A 22,285-nucleotide genomic window follows, 5' to 3' on the forward strand; every position below is an offset into this window, starting at 1 on the left:
AGCTAAAACGTCTTCATAAAAAAATTATAATCCAAAATGATATTTTCAAAACGGATGCATTTGTGTTATGGACAAGCACTGTCCAGAAAAGCAGACAACAGAGTCCCCAAAACGTGGATCTATACACTAACTGGGGTCGTTCGTAAATTTTCCTGACCAATCATAATCTTATCCGTTTTATGGGAGGAGTATGTTGCTATAGTAATATGAAACAAGAAACTGTGAAGCGTGAAGTTAGTTAGCTAGCTTTCTTGCTGCCTCGAATATATAACGAAGTCAAAAACCGATTATTAACCACCACTATTGCCTTTGTACTAACGACGACATAAGAACACCAAAAATGTCCACCACCAGAGCAAAACCGAAGAAACCCACTCTGAAAGTTACACCGTAAGTTGCTAGCTAGCTAGTTACCCTAAAAGCTAACTAGTCAGCTAACATGCTAATGGCAATGGCAGGTGATGCTTGCTAGCTACTGTATGTAGACTGTTATCAGCAGTTTTACTCTTAGACTATGCTCTCTAAGGCATTTAACACCCTGTCATTTCACCATATCCTTTGCCCTATTAAATCACATGTTACTGTGTAATAAATCAGTGTGATCTCATTTCTTTATTCATTTTTTTTTACAATTTAAGCTAGAAGATGGGGTCTAACTTGATGTTAGATGCTTTTACTGTCTTTCAGATCTTCCCGGGTAATGAATGTCTCAACATCAGGTGTACTCCGGGTCAACCACAGCTCAACATATGCTCGGAGTATCAATGCCTCAGTGAGCCGGAAAAGTTTCAGTTTGGCTGCTGACAGTAAAATCTTGGATAAAAGCTCTGTTCAAACACCAAAACACACAGTTCAGGTACAGCCCTTTATTGACACTTCTTCTTTGATACATTGCAGGCTAGCTTCCTCCTGTACTCCATGTTCACCCATGACTGCATTGCTGTGCATGTCTCCAACTCAATTGTCAAGTTTGCTGATGACACAACCTGATAGGCCTGATTACCAACAATGATGAGATCGCCTACAGGGAGGAGGTGAGAGCCCTGGATTGGTGCCAGCAAAATAACCTCTCCCTCAATGTCAATAAAACTAAGGAGCTGATCGTGGGGCCACAGTGGAGGTCAGAAGTTCCTCGGCGTGCACATCACTGACAACCTGACATGGTCCCTTCACACAGAAGGCGTGGTGAAGTAGGTGCAACAGTGCCTCAGGAGGCTGAATAAATTTGGCTTGGCCCCTTAAACCCTCACTAACTTCTATAGATGCACCATTGACAGCATTTGGTCAGGCTGTATCACCGCCTGGTATGGCAATTGCACCGTCCAGTATTGCAATTGCACCGTCCACAACCACAGGGCTCTCCAGAGGTTGGTGCGGTCAGCCCAATGCATCACCAGGGGCACACTGCCTGCCCTCCAGGACATTTATTGGAATTTTTATAACCTTTATTTAACTAGGCAAGTCAGTTAAGAACAAATTCCAGCCAAACCCTAACCCGGACGACGCTGGGCCAATTGTGTGCCGCCCAATGGGACTCCGAATCACGTCCGTTTGTGATATAGGCTGGAATCGAACCAGGGTCTGTAGTGACGCCTCTGGCACTGAGATGCAGTGCCTTAGACCGCTGTGCCACTCATTAGCCCCACATCTACAGAACCCGGTGTCACAGGAAGGCCAAGAAGATCATCAAGGACCTCAGCCTCCCGAGCCACGACCTGTTCACCCCGCTACCATCTAGAAGCCGGAGACAGTATATGTGCATCATCAAATCAAATTTTATTGGTCACATACACATGGTTAGCAGATGTTAATGCGACTGTAGCGAAATGCTTGTGCTTCTAGTTCCGACAGTGCAGCTATATCTAGTAATCAAGTAATAACAAGAAATCTAACAATTCCCCAACAACTTCCTAATACACACAATCTAAAGGGGTGAATGAGAATATGTACATGTAAGTATATGGATGAGCGATGGCCGAGCGGCATAGGCAAGGTGCAATAGATGGTATAAAATACAGTATATACATGTGATATGAGTAATGTAAGATATGTAAACATTATTAAAGTGGCATTATTTAAAGTGGCATTGTTTAAAGTGACTAGTGATCCATTTATTAAAGTGTCCAGTGATTGGGTCTCAATGTAGGCAGCAGCCTCTCTGAGTTAGTGATTGCTGTTTAACAGTCTGATGGCCTAGACATTAGAAGCTGTTTTTCAATCTCTCGGTCCCAGCTTTGATGCACCTGTAATGACCTTGCCTTCTGGATGATAGCGGTGTGAACAGGCAATGGCCCGGGTGGATGTTGATGATCTTTTTGGGCTTCCTGTAACATCGGATGCTATAGGTGTCATGGAGGGCAGGTAGTTTGCCCCCGGTGATTTGTTGTGCAGACCGCACCACCCTCTGGAGAGCCTTGCGGTTGAGGGCGGTGCAGTTGCCGTACCAGGCTGTGATACAGGCCGACAGTATGTTCTCGATTGTGCATCTGTAAAAGTTTGTCAGAGTTTTAGGTGACAAGACAAATTTCTTCAGCCTCCTGAGGATGAAGAGTCGCTGTTGCGCCTTCTTCACCACACTGTCTGTGTGGGTGGACCATTTCAGTTTGTCTGTGATGTGTACGCCCAGGAACTTAAAATTTCCACCTTCACCACTGCTGTCCCGTTGATGTGGATAGGGGGGTACTTCCTCTGTTGTTTCCTGAAGTCCACGATCATCTCCTTTGTTTTGTTGACATTGAGTGAGAGGTTGTTTTCCTGACGCCACACTACGAGTGCCCTCACCTCCTCCCTGTAGGCTGTCTCGTCGTTGTTGGTGATCAAGCCCACTACTGTTGTGTCGTCTGCAAACTTGATGATTGAGTTGGACGCGTGCATGGCCACGCAGTCGTGGGTGAACAGGGAGTACAGGAAAGGGCTGAGCACACATCCTTGTGGGGCCCCAGTGTTGAGGGTCAGCGAAGTGGAGATGTTGTTTCCTACCTTCACCACCTGGGGGCGGTCCATCAGAAAATCCAGGACCCAGTTGCACAGGGCGGTGTTGAGACCCAGGGCCTCCAGCTTGATGATGAGCTTGGAGGGTACTATGGTGTTGAATGCTGAGCTGTAGTCAATGAACAGCATTCTTACATAGGTATTATTTTTGTCCAGATGGGATAAGGCAGTGTGCAGTGTGATGGCAATTGCGTCATCTGTGAACCTGTTGGGGCAGACTAGACTAGTCTCTCAAAGCCATTTATGATAATAAAAGTGAGTGCTAAATGACTGTCCCTGTACCGGTAGTCATTTAGTTCCGTTATCTTTGCCTTCTTGGGTACAGGAACAATGCTAGGTAGCCATCTTGAAGCATGTGGGAACAACAGACTAGGGATGCATCTGGGCCAGCAGCCTTGCGAGGGTTAACATGTTTAAATGTTTTACTCACGTCAGCCATGGAGAAGGAGAGGGGGGTTTTGCAGTCTTTGTTAGCGAGCAGCGACGGTGGCACTGTATTATCCTCAAAGCAGGCAAAGAAGGTGTTTAGTTTGTCTGGAAGCGTGGCGTAGGTGTCCGTGATGTGGCTGCTTTTGTTTTTGTAGTCCGTGATTTCCTGTAGACCCTGCCACATACGTCTCGGGTCTGAGCCATTGAATTGCGACTCCACCTTGTCCCTCTACCGGCATTTTGCTTGTTTGATTGCCTTGCGGAGGGAATAACGCTGTTTATATTCAGCCATATTTCCAGACTTCTTTCCATGGTTAAATGCGGTGGATCGCACTTTCAGTTTTGTGCGAATGCCGCCATCCGTCCACGGTTTCAGGTTAGGGTGGGTTTTAATAGTCACAGTGGGCACAACATCTCCAATGCACTTCTTTATAAACACACTCACCGAGTCAGCGTATAGGTCAATGTTGTTCTCTGAGGCTGACCGGGAACATGTTCCAGTCCGCGTGATCAAAACAATCTTGAAGGGTGGCTTCCGATTGGTCAGACCAGCGATGAATTGTTCTCGTCACAGGTACATCCGGTTTTATTTTCTGCCTATAAGACGGTCGGATTTGCCGAAGGGAGGGCGGGGGAGGGCTTTGTGTGCATCGCGGGAGTTAGAGTAGCAGTTGTCGGGAGTATTAGCCCTGTGTGTCGTGCAATCAATATGCTGATAGAATTTAGGTAGCCTTGTTCTCAAATCATAGCTGGGACCGAGAGACTGCTAAACAGCTTCTATCTTCAGGCCATACTGGTTTGCAGTTATCCCTAGCCGGCCTCCACCCAGTACCCTGCCCTGAACCTTAGACACTGTTCTAGCCAGCTACCACCCGGTTCTCTCCCTGCACCTTAGAGACTACTGCCCTATGTACATAGAGTCATTGAACACTGGTCACTTTATGTTTACATACTGTTTCACCCATTTTCTTCTGGATGATGTGTGTATATATATTTTTTATTGCTAGGTATTACTGCACTGTTGGAGCTAGTCTAAACACAAGCGTTTCACTGCACCTACAAATCTGTGTACGCGACCAATACATTTTGATTTGATTTGACATTGCAATAACAATTACTGTGCGTCAGTTAAAAAGTTACATCCCTCCCACAGGTCTTTGATGAAAATGGCAAGGACGTCACCCCACAGCCTCTCTACCAGCCGGACCCTGCAGCAGTGATGTCGAAACACAGTAAGATCTTTGCCAGTGACACCTCTGGTGGCACCATGTCAGACTTCTACTCTACGGCATACCAGACAACAACCAACGCTAGCTTCGCTGGGCCTTTTACCAGGTAACACACTCTCAGAATATTCACTTTTTAAAAGCAACATTATTTAGAAGACAATGTGCATAACTTTATGGTCATTGAACTATGTACTGCTTTGAGTACCCTAATCTCACACTCTAGTTCTCTTGTAAACGTTTTTAAGTAATATGACTGGTGATTATGACAGAGTAGTGCTGCCTGTCGTATGTCAGGTCAGTGTTTGGAAGCAGCACAGTGTCCAGAGGGAGCCAGTCCACGATGGAGTCGATGAATGAAGAGATTGAGGACCCATCCTCCAAAAGGGACATCTCCATCAGTCTCTCAGGTTGACAATCATTTCACTCTCCTTTCATTTACTGATGATGTTACAGGAGTATGCTGCTGCCATGGCAGCTATATCACTATGATGACAAAACATTCATTGTGTATTCTGACAGCAGTTGTATTGCAACTTGATTGCAAGTATATGTAATCTGAGAATACCGGGATGCAAAGTTACCCCAAAATGTACCATTTTTATAACCTGGATGCTTTTATTTATGTTGTTGATGTATATTTATGTCCTGTCAGATGTCCAGGTGAGGAGGGAAGAGGTGAAAGAGTTGATAAAGGAGGAGATGTTGGACGACGTGGTGGATCGGTACCTCATCGAGTCAGAGACCCTCTGGCTACTGCACATGCCAGCCGTCTCTGTGTCTGTGGACTCTGAGGAAGCTGAATCTGTCAAGTAAGCGATCACCTTTTCCAGATTCAGAATGAAATAGGTCACATGTAGATCCAAATGATGTAGATTGTAGATTCCAGGCTCAAGCCTTGAATGTAACTTGTGTTCTGTCAATCACCCTCTGTCGGAAGAGAGAGAAACAATCTGTACATGGAGCTGTGTAAGAACAGAATGGGGAATGATAAGTACGTGGAGCGTTCCATGCAAACGTTCAACGGAGCGCCCAAGACCAAGGAGGTCCAGAGTGAGGCCATCACCATGGTGGATGCAGGTTAGGATGCACTTCATCCTTGCTAAGAGATATGAGAGCACTCTTGTCTGTTGTTCTTATCTCACCTCTCACACAATGGCTATCACCCAAGCACAGCTTCTTCAGTCAGTATTTTGTTGGTTTAGCACCCCCCCACTGTGCACTGATGTCAATTCAACTTCAATTCCATGTTGGTTCAACGTAATTTCATTGAAATTACATGGAAACAACATTGATTCAACCAGTGGGCCTTTGGCCTCTATGCCTGTTGTTACAAATAGCAATGGTCTCCTTTGCCCTCTTTATAGCCACCACAGCCACCACCTGGGATATGTATGACTCATTCCGCAGCGCAGGGCTGGGGGAGGCTGCCTTGTCTCCAGACACAGACAAGGCCAGCGTCCCTGAGATTGTCTCCAATCACAGACTGGACCCCACCAGAGCCCCCGAGAGAACCATGTCTGTCATCAGCACCACTAGCATAGGTACAGTAACACTGTCATTAATAGAATAGAACCATATTAGAGGACAAAGGTTATGGTTATGATCCTGCAGCAGTTGTAGAATTTCTTATTTATTTACAGTTTATTTCATGATGATGTGTGATATTAACGGGCGTCTTTCTTTTCCAGCGAGTGCCTCTAGCTCGCGGATCGAGATGGAGCCTTTCGTGGTTCCGTCTGAAGATGAACCGGACCCGGCACTTGTTCTGCAGTCAGAGAAGTTCCAGCAGGATCTGTTCGTGATGGAAAGGATCATTCTGGAGAACATCTACCAGCCGAAGCTGGCTGCATACAGACAGCTCCCCACATTGGAAGGTATGATTGTTACTGATGCATGCATCTCTACCCACTGGGCACAGACGTCAGTTCAACCTCTATTTTTTATTTACATTTGGTTGAGTTGTCAACTAACGTGAATTCAACGTGAAATCAACACCATGACATTTGAATTTAGGTTAAGTTGAGGACTTTATGCAAATCCAATCAGATTTCCACTTTTATTCAACGTCATTACATATCTATTTTTTTTATTATATGGAAACAATGTTGATTCAACCAGTTTTTGCCCAGTGGGTAGTGTTTTTTTTGGTGACTTTTGCAGGCAAACAGTACACTGTAATCTATGTCCCCATGTGGTTTATTAGCTGCAACGTTTAAACCCTTAGGTCTTCATCAGGTTCGTATCATATGTTTATCAACTTGAATTGATATTTAGTAATGTTACATATTGAATGCCTTATTACTTATAAACAACCATGTTTGTTGGATGTGCCAGATCCTGACAGCGTGCCCAAGGTTGTGCCCACGGTGGTGAGCAGGAGAGAGGAGAGTTCCCTGGATGAGGAGAGCACTCTGACCCCTGCCCTGGAGCGCCTCTGGTCCTTCAGCTGTGAGCTGACTTCAGGACACAACGTCAGCAGTATGGCCTGGAACAAGAGGAACCCAGTATGATTCTATCTTTATTCACTTATTTATTTGTCTTTTGATGTGTGTAATATTTTTTTAACAAATAAACTCTCTCTCTCCCATGTTATTTCCTTCTCCAGGACCTTCTTGCAGTGGGGTATGGACAGTTTGATTTCAAAGACCAGAAATCGGGCCTGATCTGCTGCTGGTCTCTGAAGAACCCCACGGTAACTGACACTTCTCGACCTTTCTGTTTTCTTCTGTATTTCAGTTCATACCATTAGTTTCTGAAATTGTGCTATACATGTAGCCTGGTCCCAGATCTATGTGTGCTGTATACTCCTATGGACTTTTATCATGCCAAACATTTGGCAAGGCAGCACAAACAGATCTGAAACCAGGCTACTGTACCAGTGCCAGGTTAGAGAATAGTTCTCTAGTGACTAAGCTAGTGAGTTTTGTATCTTGTATCTACAGTGGCCTGAGAGGGTCTTTACCTGTGAGAGTGGAGTGACTACTTTGGACTTTTCGGCAAGCAATGCCAGCCAGCTAGCTGTGGGGATGCATGATGGCAGCATAGCCACCTACAATGTCGAGAGCAGAGAGAAGACACCCGTCATTGACAGCAGGTGGGTCTGTGTCTCCTCAGAGAGAAAAGAGAGAGAGAGACAACCTAATCTGCATGTCTTATTTCTCATAGACACCAGGTGGCACTGTATCCTGGCAGACAAACAGGCGATGTGACAGGGTTCCCCACCAAGTTTTCTGAGCAAAATAAAATTAATAAAATAAATGTTAGAATTTTTGTTCTTGGAGATAAAATACTGTAATATTACCAGGAAATTAGCTTGCACATGATTTTAAGTTAGGAAATCTGCTCACAGGTACGCATAAATATAGAGGGATATGTGATCGTATCCCAATGTTATCATGATTTTGTCAAATACCATATCTGTTTGGGATTCTTGCGGTCAATTTGCAGTGTAAAAATGATTTATAACTATGTTCTGACTCCCCGACCATCTTCTCAAGGAAAAATCAACCCATGGCTGTATGTAATTGGGGAGTCTGTATGGTTTACAAAGCATAGCCCACAGTCACAAACATTTCTGCTTTACCCATAGGCTTTACCTTTATATAAGTGGAGTAGGTCTATGTTCTGTTTATAATTGAAAATAATAGCAATTGTAATGTATAAACTTTTTTGATAATCACAAAAGATTGAGGTGATGAACAATATTGGAAACATTAATGATGGAAACAAGGATAAGTCTTATTTAAAAACATTTGATTTCTTATTTCAAAACTTTTTCATGTTCATTTGGAAATGCACGTATTTGCACAGTCGATCATGTCAAGGACTATGTTTAAAGAATAAAACAACAGGAAACCTACACTGAAAGGGAGATAGTTACCGTGATGCAGAGGAATCAACGGAAGGCCATCCAGCCAACAAAAACACATAACAAGCCTTTTAACAAGCTGTTCCATCGTTCCTCAGATACTAGCGCAATATATTTGTGTGAATTCAATAGAGTGACGCATTTACACCAAATATCTACTGTTTTTACAGTATCTCCTGTACATTTCTCCCCGTTACTCAACATCTGTCTGTTGTTGTTATGACTGACTAGCTGGGCTGTGATGTCACAGACTGTCTACTATTTGTAATCTCCGTTGGACACTGGAATATCTACTGATCTCACACAGACATGTAACAAAGCTGGTAGAAATTACATCTGTGAGAGCTACAGGAAAGCTGCGTAGTGACTGCGTCTAAGAAAACTAGGAGAACCTCAACGTGTGTGTGTGTGTGTGTGTGTGTGTGCGTGCGTGCGTGTGTCTGTGTGTGTGTCTGTGTGTGTGTCTGTGTATGTGTGTAGTGACTGTGCCCACAAGCACACAAGCCCTGTGTGGCAGGTAAGGTGGATCGACCATGAGAGGGGTACCTCAGGGGAGGACAAGGGAGAGACACTCATCTCTGTGTCTGCAGACGGCAGGATCAGCAAGTGGTTCCTGCGGAAAGGCCTCGACTGCATAGGTCCAGTTTTACCTCAATCTCTGAAAGTTTTGGGAAACCTTTCTATTAGTATGCCCACTCCAAGTATCCCAAATATCCACCCTCTAAAATACTTCATATTTTTGTTGACATTTTTTCAGACAAATCTTGCAGACATTTCCCCCCATAACCTTCCAGTCAGTAGACAACTCTTGCAGACATTTCCCCCCATAACCTTCCAGTCAGTAGACAACTCTTGCAGACATTTCCCTCCATAACCTTCCAGTCAGTAGACAACTCTTGCAGATATCCCCCCCATAACCTTCCAGTCAGCTGACAACTCTTGCAGACATTTCCCTCCATAACCTTCCAGTCAGTAGACAACTCTTGCAGACATTTCCCTCCATAACCTTCCAGTCAGCTGACAACTCTTGCAGACATCCCCCCCATAACCTTCCAGTCAGCTGACAACTCTTGCAGACATTTTCCCCCATAACCTTCCAGTCAGTAGACAACTCTTGCAGACATTTCCCCCCATAACATTCCAGTCAGCTGACAACTCTTGCAGACATTTCACCCCATAACCTTCCAGTCAGTAGACAACTCTTGCAGACATTTCCCCCAATAACCTTCCAGTCTGCTGACAACTCTTGCAGACATTTCCCCCTATAACCTTCCAGTCAGCTGACAACTCTTGCAGACATTTCCCCCCATAACCTTCCAGTCAGCTGACAACTCTTGCAGACATTTCCCCCCATAACCTTCCAGTCAGTAGACAACTCTTGCAGACATTCCCCCCCATAACCTTCCAGTCAGCTGACAACTCTTGCAGACATTTCCCTCCATAACCTTCCAGTCAGCTGACAACTCTTGCAGACATTTCCCCCCATAACCTTCCAGTCAGCTGACAACTCTTGCAGACATTTCCCCCCATAACATTCTAGACAGCAGACAACACTTGCAGACATTTCAATTTTTCCAACAATTGTTTATAGACAGATTGTTTCACTTATTATTCACTGCATCACAGTTCCAGTGGGTCATAAGTTTACATACACTAAGTTAACTGTGCCTTTAAACAACTTTGAAAATTCCAGAAAATGATGTCATGGCTTTAGAAGCTTCTGATAGGCTAATTGACATCATTTGAGTCAATTGGAGTTGGACATGTGGATGTATTTCAAGGCCTACCTTCAAGCTCAGTGCCTCTTTGCTTGACATCATGAGAAAATCAGAGAAAATCAACCAAGACTTCAGAAAAAAAATTGTAGTCTGGTTCATCCTTGGGATTAATTTCCAAATGCCTGAAGGTACCACGTTCATCTGTACAAACAATAGTACGCAAGTATAAACACCATGGGACCACGCAGCGTTCATACCTCTCAGGAAAGAGATGCGCTCTGTCTCCTAGAGATGAACGTACTTTGGTGATTAAAAGTGCAAATCAATCCCAGAACAACAGCAAAGGACCTTGTGAAGATGCTGGAGGAAACAGGTACAAAAGTAACAGTAAAATGACTCTTATATCGACACAACCTGAAAGGCTGCTCAGTAAGGAAGAAGCCACTGCTTCAAAACCGCCACAAAAAAAGCCAGACTACGGTTTGCAACTGCACACGGGGACAAAGATTGTACTTTTTGGAGAAATGTCCTCTGGTTTGGTGAAACAAAAATAGAACTGTTTGGCCATAATGACCATTGTTGTGTTTGGAGGAAAAAGGGGGAGGCTTGCAAGCCAAAGAACACCATCCCAACCGTGAAGCATGGGGGTGGCAGCATCATGTTGTGGGGGTGCCTAGCTGCAGGAGGGACTGGTGCACTTCACAAAATCGATGTCATTACGAGGAAGGAAATTTATGTGGATATATTGAAGCAACATCTCAAGACATCAGTCAGGAAGTTAAAGCTTAGTCGCAAATGAGTCTTCCAAATGGACAATGACCCCAAGCATACTTCCAAAGTTGTGGCAAAATGGCTTAAGGACAACAAAGTCAAGGTATTGGAGTGGCCATCACAAAGCCCTGACCTGAATCCTATAGAAAATGTGTCGGCAGAACTGAAAAAGGATCCAACAAACCTGACTCAGTTACACCTGCTCTGTCAGGAGGAATGGGCCAAAATTCACCCAACTTATTGTGGGAAGCTTGTGGAAGGCTACCCGAAACGTTTGACCCAAGTTAAACAATTAAAAGTTAATGCTACCAAATACTAATTGAGTGTACGTAAACTTCTGACCCACTGGGAATGTGATGAAAGAAATTAAAGCTGAAAGAAATATATCTCTACTATTATTCTGACATTTCACATTCTTAAAATAAAGTGGTGATCCTAACTGACCTAAGACAGGGAATTTTTACTATGATTAAATGTTAGGAATTGTGAAAAACTGAGTTTAAATGTATTTGGCTAAGGTATATGTAAACTTCTGACTTCAACTGTATGTGCTCTAACCCATACCTCCACAGACCTGATGAAGCTGAAGAGGACGAGGAATGAGAAAGCCAAGAAGCAGGTTGGAGACAAAGAGAAGAAGAGCGAGGCACTCATATCACGGCAGGCACCGGGGCTCTGTTTTGACTTCCATCCCACGGTGAGCGACCAGAGTGTTCTTAAGTTTCCATAAAGGATAGTTACACATGCGTTGTTTTAGTTACTTATTCCTCTGTTTTTAGGACTCCAACATCTACCTTGCTGGTACAGAGGAGGGCCACATCCACAAGTGTTCCTGTTCCTATAACGAACAGTTCCTGGAGACCTACATAGCACACAAAGTATGAACAGATCCTTCAGGCCGTACAGATGCTCTCTGCTGGACTGAATAATACAATGCCATTCATTCATTCCCTAACCCTAGCTTCATGTCTGCATCCCTGTTCAACCTTAACCCTAGCTTCATGTCCACATCCAGGTTCAACCCTAACCCTAGCCTCAATTCTGACCCTAACCCTAGTGTCATGTTCAACCCTAACCCTAGCCTCAACTCTGACGCTAACCCTAGCTCTAACCTCTCTTTGCTCTCAGGGCCCTCTGTACCGGATCACATGGTCTCCGTTCTGCTCAGATGTCTTCCTGAGCTGCTCCTCTGATTGGACAATCCAGCTGTGGCGGCAGGACCTGTTCACTCCCGTGCTGGGCTTCACCTCGACCCAGAGTGCCGTCTATGATGTCATGTGGTCCCCCAAGTGGGCCACCGTGTTTGGGGCCGTCAACGAGGGACGCGTGGAGATCTGGGACCTGGGAGCCAGCATGTGAGTAGTCTCTCTTTTGTCTGTCTCTTACCTTTTCTATTACTTTATCTCTTAATAAATTGATTTCACTGTCTCTTTCTCTCCCTTTCTATAGATTGTAGTTTCTTCTCTTAATACATTTCCAGAAATATGAAGCTACAATAATAAAGCTCAACTCTTTACTCTGAATTTGGCCTGTGAATAAACAATAGACAGCATTTCCACCATGCCCTTGTCCCTCTCCCAAGCCTGGACCCCACCATAGTGAGCCTGGCCAGTCCCGGGGTGAAGCTGACCTCCCTGCTGTTTGCTACTGAGACAGACTGTATCCTAGTGGGGGACAGTGACGGGCAGGTCAGCGTCTACCAGCTCAAGAACCTCACCGTAGGAGAGGGAACACAGGTGAGGCAGGGGTTTCCAACAGGTCGATCTCATGCTACCAGTAGTGCGCAGCCCACCTATGAGTAGCTCGCCAAGCAATTATGAAAGTACAGGCATTTTTTCGTTTCTTCCTTGCAAACTGTCAAAACCATAAAGCTCACGGCTACTATCCAATCAAAGCCACACTAACATTATTCCACCCCTGGTTAGCCACTATTGGTTTAAAAAGCCAAACGTAACACATCTGCCAATTAATTTCCAGCAATGTTGCCCTTGTCTGTTTGCCTGCGACTCAAACTGAATTCTTCCGCTGCTCTATCGTTCGCTACATACTTCAGTCTGAGACTGCCATCGTTGAAGTCTTTATGGTGACATCAAAATTAGGGGTGTTGTTCAAAACAAAGTCGTCAATGATTGGATCATCTCTAACCAATCAGAGTATCAAAGCCAATGACGAATTTTCAACACCCCTAATTTGACCAGGTATATTTACAGAAAACGCATCTCTTGCATACCAAGGAGCCGGGGATGAGTCGCAGTGTAGAAGAGAATGTGACTGTTTCAATCTTAATAAAAAAAGAGTGGTTTGCAACGTGTTTCGTTTTCTAAAACAAGCTCTCGTGCTAGAAAGGTTTGGAGACCCCTGGATTAGAGTGTGGTAGCTTTCTGGTTTGAATATAAGCCAACTGCCTTGCATAGAAAGGTTCTGTTGCATACACCTTCTGATCAGAATGCTTAATCGCTGTTCTTAGTGACTCGTCTTTTTGCGGTATGCACTGTTCTGTAAGACATACTGTATGTCACATCATAACCACTCAGTGGTTTTCCTTACATACAAACTGTTCTCTGTGTAAATTCAGTTTGATTATTACAGACCATTTTAAAGACAATTTCAGCCCAGATTAAGGCATAATTTCCTCAGTCTGTGGGTGGCTGGTTAACTGTTTTTATCTCCCTGAGCAAACAGACAGAGGGTAAAATATCTCATCTCTGTCCCCTTAGGTGGCTGCGTTAGAGGACATCATCGGCTCCACCCTGGCCAGTCAGCTGTGAGCGGGACAGACCCAGCCGTGGGTGGGGGGACACACCGGGACTATGTATCCCCTAAAGCCTGCCTCATCCACTATGTCATCAGCTGTCTGTCGCCATAATGTTTGGTCCCCAGGGACTGCATCTTTGTCTGTTTTTATATTGAGAAAAAGAACATGATCATTTTTTATTACCATAAATGTCTCGTCTCTGCTTGTCACTCACTGTCTCTCAAAGTTTAGATCAGTATCTAGATCAGTCTGTTTCTTTGTTTTTATGTTCATCTGGCCCATTGCCCAGTTTTCCGAATTCCAGTCTTGAATAATAGCTGAAATATCTGGAATTGATTTGATCCATTTCAAAGGAAGTTCTCCCTGATTCTACGTAGCTGCTGATCTTGTTGACCCAGTCATAAAGAAATGTGTCTTTGAGCTTGTTTTGATGAAGAGCAATGGAGGATCTCTGACACACAAACAAAACGCATTCCAAGGATACTTTTTGCAGAAAGCTGAAATGCCATGCATTTCCCAAACCTGCAACCTTTGGCTGTCCTGCCCTCATCGCCACAGCAACGTCCCTGTTTTGTATGATAGTCATTGTGTGTGTACTGTATGGAGAGCACTGTGTTTTCGAGCATGCTGTTACTCTGCAGTCTGCAGTGCTGTGTGTGTGTGTATGAGTTCATGTGTATTAAGAGTGTAGCCTGTCTAAAGAGCTTCTGTGGCATCGAGATCCAGACACACGCACACCCCACTCAGCCTCCCATAACTCTGCTAATGGCTGTCATTATGTAGTCAAGGGCTTTGCCTGACATTTGAAGTAGGTGTTAACCGTTCTTGCTATGTGGGTAAAAAGGCTAAAACGGACTGGAGTCTACTGCTTCAGGAGCAAATGGGCAGAAAAACATAAAAACCAGGTAAAGTAGACATCTGACTGAGTCACATGACAGTAGTATACAGATCATATATACCATTATGACTGCTATCTCCGAGTCTATCTGTTCTCTAGATCTCTACCCTTGTTTCCCATTTAGGGGTCTTCATCAAATCAATACTGGTACTTTTATTCTATTTCATCGTTATTTAAATTACACAGGAAGTCCCATTGAGGTGAGAAGACCTGTTTCCCTGGAAAAAGTGACTCAGGCAGGTTGTCTCCAAACTTTGTCCTGAAGAACCACCGGGTCTCTAGGGGTTTGCCCTGTAGGTCAGGATGTAATCAATTAACAAAGCACCTCATTGATTAGTAATTGATTGATTGAGTAATTGGTGGATTCTTCTGAGAGAGTGAGAGGAACTAGAATTAGCCTAATTAGATCTTGTGGAAGTGTGTAGCCATATCCTTTCATCAAAACAATATAATGGGCGTGTTTTCTGTCAGCTAATGAGGAAACTACCCATGAGGAAACATGTCATGAGGTAGTCATGCCATGATGTAATTTCACATTAGAAAGAACACTAAAATGAGAATGATGCATAGTCACTTTACCATTACTTACATGTACAAATTACCTCGACTAACCCGTACCCCCGCACATTGACTCAGTACTGGTACCCCCTGTTTAAAGCCTCTTTATTGTTGAACTTTTTGTTAAAATGTTTACTTTATTTTATTTAGTAAATATTTTCCTCTATTTTCTTAAAAGTGCATTGTTGGTTAAGGGCTTGTAAGTAAGCATTTCACTGTGTTTCTGTTGTATTCGGCGCATGTGACAAATAAAATTGGATTTGATGGCACTGATGTGTCACACAGATGATGATTTGTATTAGAATTAGATCCAGCTGTGGCGGAAGGACCTGTTCACTCCCGTGCTGGGCTTCACCTCCACCCAGAGGTGAAAAAAAGAGAGAGAAAGAGAGAGAGCGAGAGAGAGAGATGGGGTAGATGAGATGGGGACGGAATGGGGAGTGGTATAGGGGAGAGAGAGAGAGAGAGAGAGATGGGGTAGATGAGGGGACGGAATGGGGGGTGGTATAGGGGAGAGAGAGAGAGATGGGGTAGATGAGGGGACGGAATGGGGGGTGGTATAGGGGAGAGAGAGAGAGAGAGAGAGATGGGGTAGATGAGGTGGGGACGGAATGGGGAGGGGTATAGGGGAGAGAGAGAGAGAGAGAGATGGGGTAGATGAGGTGGGGACGGAATGGGGAGGGGTATAGGGGAGAGAGAGAGAGAGAGAGAGATGGGGTAGATGAGGGGACGGAATGGGGGGTGGTATAGGGAGAGAGAGAGAGAGATGGGGTAGATGAGGGGACGGAATGGGGGGTGGTATAGGGGAGAGAGAGAGAGATGGGGTAGATGAGGGGACGGAATGGGGGGTGGTATAGGGGAGAGAGAGAGAGATGGGGTAGATGAGGGGACGGAATGGGGGGTGGTATAGGGGAGAGAGATGGGGTAGATGAGGGGACGGAATCGGGGGTGGTATAGGGGAGAGAGAGAGAGAGCGAGAGAGAGATGGGGTAGATGAGGGGACGGAATCGGGGGTGGTATAGGGGAGAGAGAGAGAGAGAGAGAGAGATGGGGTAGATGAGGGGACGGAATGGGGGGTGGTATAGGGGAGAGAGAGAGAGAGAGATGGGGTAGATGAGGGGACGGAATGGGGGGTGGTATAGGGGAGGGAGGGAGAGAGATGGGGTAGATGAGGTGGGGACGGAATGGTGAGGTGTATAGGGGAGAGAGAGAGAGAGATGGGGTAGATGAGGGGACGGAATGGGGGGTGGTATAGGGGAGAGAGAGAGAGAGAGATGGGGTAGATGAGGGGACGGAATGGGGGGTGGTATAGGGGAGAGAGAGAGAGAGAGATGGGGTAGATGAGGGGACGGAATGGGGGGTGGTATAGGGGAGAGAGAGAGAGAGAGAGAGATGGGGTAGATGAGGGGACGGAATGGGGAGTGGTATAGGGGAGAGAGAGAGAGAGAGATGGGGTAGATGAGGGGACGGAATTGGGGGTGGTATAGGGGAGAGAGAGAGAGAGAGAGAGATGGGGTAGATGAGGCGACCGAATGGGGGGTGGTATAGGGGAGCGAGAGAGAGATGGGGTAGATGAGGGGACGGAATGGGGGGTGGTATAGGGGAGAGAGAGAGAGCTGGGGTAGATGAGGGGACGGAATGGGGGGTGGTATAGGGGAGAGAGAGAGAGAGAGATGGGGTAGATGAGGTGGGGACGGAATGGGGAGGGGTATAGGGGAGAGAGAGAGAGAGAGAGAGATGGGGTAGATGAGGGGACGGAATGGGGGGTGGTATAGGGGAGAGAGAGAGAGATGGGGTAGATGAGGGGACGGAATGGGGGGTGGTATAGGGGAGAGAGAGAGAGATGGGGTAGATGAGGGGACGGAATGGGGGGTGGTATAGGGGAGAGAGAGAGAGAGAGAGAGATGGGGTAGATGAGGGGACGGAATCGGGGGTGGTATAGGGGAGAGAGAGAGAGAGCGAGAGAGAGATGGGGTAGATGAGGGGACGGAATGGGGGGTGGTATAGGGGAGGGAGGGAGAGAGATGGGGTAGATGAGGGGACGGAATGGGGGGTGGTATAGGGGAGAGAGAGAGAGAGAGATGGGGTAGATGAGGGGACGGAATGGGGGGTGGTATAGGGGAGGGAGGGAGAGAGATGGGGTAGATGAGGTGGGGACGGAATGGGGAGGTGTATAGGGGAGAGAGAGAGAGAGAGAGAGATGGGGTAGATGAGGGGACGGAATGGGGGGTGGTATAGGGGAGGGAGGGAGAGAGATGGGGTAGATGAGGGGACGGAATGGGGGGTGGTATAGGGGAGAGGGAGAGAGATGGGGTAGATGAGGGGACGGAATGGGGGGTGGTATAGGGGAGAGAGAGAGAGAGAGATGGGGTAGATGAGGGGACGGAATGGGGGGTGGTATAGGGGAGGGAGGGAGAGAGATGGGGTAGATGAGGGGACGGAATGGGGGGTGGTATAGGGGAGAGAGAGAGAGAGAGAGATGGGGTAGATGAGGGGACGGAATGGGGGGTGGTATAGGGGAGAGAGAGAGAGAGAGATGGGGTAGATGAGGGGACGGAATGGGGGGTGGTATAGGGGAGAGAGAGAGAGAGAGATGGGGTAGATGAGGGGACGGAATTGGGGGTGGTATAGGGGAGAGAGAGAGAGAGAGAGATGGGGTAGATGAGGGGACGGAATCGGGGGTGGTATAGGGGGAGAGAGAGAGAGAGAGAGAGAGATGGGGTAGATGAGGGGACGGAATTGGGGGTGGTATAGGGGAGAGAGAGAGAGAGAGAGAGATGGGGTAGATGAGGGGACGGAATGGGGGGTGGTATAGGGGAGAGAGAGAGAGCGAGAGATGGGGTAGATGAGGGGACGGAATGGGGGGTGGTATAGGGGAGGGAGGGAGAGATATGACTCTTCAAAGGGTGAGCTGAAAGGTATATATAGTAGGAAGATGCACGCCTTGAACCAGAGACCAGTCCACTGTGTTACTGCCTCAGCAAGAGGCAGAGCGAGAGAGAAAGAGCAGAAGGGGGAGAGAGAGAGGAACTATTAAGGGATTTTTTATCAATAATGACTAAATTATGTATACATTTCAATCAGGACTATGACTAAACATAATACTATTATGTTACTGTATGGATGTATGAATCTTATTATAATCCTAGTGCTGAATATAATGTGTGTAATTATAATCAAGAATTAGAACAAAGACTGTCTATTCCTTGGTAGAAACGAATGAACTTATCGTCAGACTGGCTAGAATGCTTATTTTCCCCGGAGAGAAGAGAGACCTTGTAAAGTAGTAAATTATCTGAACCGGTGGCGGACGATGTGGGAAGGCTTGTGAACTATACTGCCATTGTATCAGAGTGGAGGAGGGTAGGAAGGCTTGTGAACTATACTGCCATTGTATCAGAGTGGAGGAGGGTAGGAAGGCTTGTGAACTATACTGCCATTGTATCAGAGTGGAGGAGGGTAGGAAGGCTTGTGAACTATACTGCCATTGTATCAGAGTGGAGGAGGGTAGGAAGGCTTGTGAACTATACTGCCATTGTATCAGAGTGGAGGAGGGTAGGAAGGCTTGTGAACTATACTGCCTGTAACGGTTTTCTTGATGAGAAGGAGAGTCGGACCAAAATGCGGCGTGTAGATTGCGATCCATGTTTATTGTGACTATAGCAACACGAATCTAAATACAAACAGTGCAAAATAATAAACGTAATGAAAACCGAAACAGCCTAAACTGGTGCAAACTAACACTAAGGACAATCACCCACAAACACACAGTGAAACCCAGGCTACCTAAATATGGTTCCCAATCAGAGACAATGACTAACACCTGCCTCTGATTGAGAACCATATCAGGCCAGACATAGAAATAGACAAACAAGACATCCAACATAGAATGCCCACCCAGTTCACGTCCTGACCAACACTAAAACAAGGAAAACACACACGAACGATGGTCAGAACGTGACACTGCCATTGTATCAGAGTGGAGGAGGGTAGGAAGGCTTGTGAACTATACTGCCATTGTATCAGAGTGGAGGAGGGTAGGAAGGCTTGTGAACTATACTGCCATTGTATCAGAGTGGAGGAGGGTAGGAAGGCTTGTGAACTATACTGCCATTGTATCAGAGTGGAGGAGGGTAGGAAGGCTTGTGAACTATACTGCCATTGTATCAGAGTGGAGGAGGGTAGGAAGGCTTGTGAACTATACTGCCATTGTATCAGAGTGGAGGAGGGACAGTTTAAAAACTATGACGTCATTTTTAGTTTATAACCTGTTGTAAATTGTACCATGTTCAGTACTCTTGAGACTAAACGCTATTGATCTGTCCATTTTATGCAACTAAGTATCTTACAAATTCTTAGGAATGGGCAGAGTGATTCATTGAATTGGTTAGTAAACATATAGGAATTAAATTCCTCTAACAGGAACACAACAAACAGAATAAGAGAAAGAAAGAAAGAAAGAAAGAGGAGAAAGTAGACCAGAGAAACAGTCTGTGGTGGTCTTTGCAAGCGAGCACCCCAGTTGAGACGAACCCAGATACACACACAGCAACCACCAGAGAGCCAACCAGCCAGCAGTGATGAGTGCGTTGCCAGTACTGCTGCCCCTGCTGATGTGTGTGGTGGTAGGGCTGAGCCAGGTGAGGGCGGCGGTGAAGGCAGTGAAGCCGTGTGGCAGAGTTCCTCAGGGCCGTCGTCTACACCTGTGGAGGCTCCCGCTTGAGACAGCTCCTCAACGAGCCAGAACAGCTGGAGGGTGAGTTGAGAATCTCTACCTTCTACTTTAAACCCTCTCTGTTACCCCCAATCTCTATATCCTCTTACTTAAACTTCTTTACACTTATTGAATGTATTCTATCTTCCTTTCAACTCAGATTCTCGCCCTTGACATTTTACGTCAGGAGTTATTCCACTTGACTAACAAAATGACATAAATTGACCAGACAATGTATTTGAGTCAGTGACGTCTGTCTGCAACATTGTATAGTGATGCTGATCCAGTGTGTGTGCATACAGGCAGGAAGGAAGGCAGGCGGGCAGTCAGAAAGGCAGGAAGGCAGGCAGGCATGCAGTATCAGGCAGGCAGTTGCTCCTCTGACTGGGTTATGGAAGTCTGTTATGCAGTCCCGTTCTCTGGAACATTATAGCCCAGTAGAACCCACCTCTTATAATCTGATTGTGATGCTGATGATATCAGGGCCAGCCTGTTCCCAGTGGGCAGACCACGGCAGGCAGTTAGCATATTAACCATTCTCTTTAGAACCAATTAGAGGTTATACCAGGCGGTGTCAGAGGAAGGCCCTAAAAATTGTCAAAGACTCCAGCCACCCTAGTAATTGACTGTTCTCTCTGCTACCACAAGGCAAGCTGTACCGGAGCGCCAAGTCTAGGTCCAAGAGGCTTCTAAACAGCTTCTACCAAGCCATAAGACTACTGAACATCTAGTCAAATGGCCCCCAGACTCCCAGCGGTCAAAGCGGTTGAAATAATGCCATTACAACCAGTTTTGACCACTGGGCTCTCTCTCTTACTTTGGAAACCTGCCCTGCTGCTTTATTCCTAGAGACATAAATAGATAAACACAAGTAGAAGGCTCAAGAAAAACAGAATGTGAGGTATCATATCATTAATACTTGCACAGAACAATCCAAAATAGATGTTATGAAATCAGAGCTTTTAGATAGAGCTATTAAATATATTTTTTTTAGATAGAGCTTTTAGATAGAGCTTTTTATATAGTTGTAACTTGAGGTTATCATAGGTTTAGCATTTGGTGCATATAATTAGCGTTTGAGACAAACTTGAACTTGTGTTGATGTGTGTGGATGACATTGAGCAGGGAGGGAGCTGTATTTCCTGGAGATGTTTTTCATGGAGACACAAGAAGAAAGCAGCCTCTGTTATATGTGTCGATGATGAGAGAGTTCAGAACCAAAGCTGAATTCAGGGACTTTCACTTAACTTCTTGAAAATACTTATCTTGATCGTACTGTATATTTTGCTTATGCTTGACATGGGGGTGTGATGTGTTTTGCTGTTACGTGATGACTTAGTGTGACATTTTAATCCACTGTGGATTACTAAAACGCTTTGGTCTTTTTGACTCTTAACACTGCAGTCTTTCATTGCATACCCATATAGCCTTAAGTCCATTTCCATCTTTAACTGACACCGCAAGTTGAGGCTATCAGCTACAGGACAAAACACAGACATTACGCCACAGCACCTAAATACAGTGATTACCAATAAAACTAAACAAAACAATAGTGTCTGCAAGTACAAAAAAAGACGACAAAGAGAGTAGGTCAAATGTTGTACTGTGTGTACTGTAGTGTAGGCTATATCTGTCATCTTCTATCCACACAGCACAGTCATCCACTCAGAATACAAAACAAGGGAGACAGTGAATTCCTCACTCAGATGATTGGCAGGTCTTACCTGGAATACTGTGTGTTGCCAAGGCGTTACATCATTTTTCATCCTCTGGAAGAAGACAATCTGAATGCTTGGCCAAAAAAGGAAATATATGCAAAGTGAGGGTTGATGTGATACTAGTGCAGAATAGGAAATGTAGACTTGTTCTAATCCTTCCGAGACCAGACCACTAAGGTTATTTAAAGGAGATAAATCCTTTGTATTCATACTGCATTGGACCAAAATAATTGAATACAAAACAATGGATCAAACATAATTGATACGCCTCCTTTATTTCAGAGAAAACTCACATCATAACATGGTGGTTCATTCTGCATTCGGTCAGAACATTTCATTAGTACGGTACATCACACTAAACAATTTCATATTCAGTATCCTGTGCATTGGATAACACAAACAGATGAAATAACAAATATCCATATAAATATAAAATGAAACAAACATATATGTACATGTACATGGTACGTTGAATTAAAGGCTAATCATACTACAGTTAGATCTCCCTCACAGCACACAATTATAAACAGATTGTTAATAGCAGAAGGGGTGTATTCCTAGTAAGGCTTTAAGACAGTGTTGTTACAGCCAACCTTGATGTGTTGCACTGTACAACAGAACACAAAATTGGTGGAG

At 45.3% G+C, this 22,285-nt stretch overlaps 1 protein-coding gene across 1 annotated transcript; it reads left to right on the forward strand.

Annotated features, from left to right (window-relative positions):
- The first annotated feature begins 183 nt into the window (after positions 1-183).
- On the forward strand, positions 184-13,950 carry LOC139409468 (dynein axonemal intermediate chain 4). The gene is made up of 17 exons (XM_071154645.1): positions 184-390; positions 688-856; positions 4,574-4,755; positions 4,944-5,056; positions 5,302-5,458; positions 5,587-5,726; positions 6,014-6,190; positions 6,338-6,523; positions 6,984-7,153; positions 7,255-7,341; positions 7,592-7,743; positions 8,998-9,155; positions 11,579-11,703; positions 11,786-11,884; positions 12,135-12,361; positions 12,589-12,742; positions 13,724-13,950. Exons 1-17 carry the CDS (start codon positions 341-343, stop codon positions 13,772-13,774), a joined length of 2,397 nt encoding a protein of 798 aa, XP_071010746.1. The 5' UTR covers positions 184-340; the 3' UTR covers positions 13,775-13,950.
- Positions 13,951-22,285: the final 8,335 nt, after the last annotated feature.

The sequence above is a fragment of the Oncorhynchus clarkii genome, chromosome 5, assembly GCF_045791955.1.
Source record: "Oncorhynchus clarkii lewisi isolate Uvic-CL-2024 chromosome 5, UVic_Ocla_1.0, whole genome shotgun sequence".
NCBI classification, from domain to species: Eukaryota; Metazoa; Chordata; class Actinopteri; order Salmoniformes; family Salmonidae; genus Oncorhynchus; species Oncorhynchus clarkii.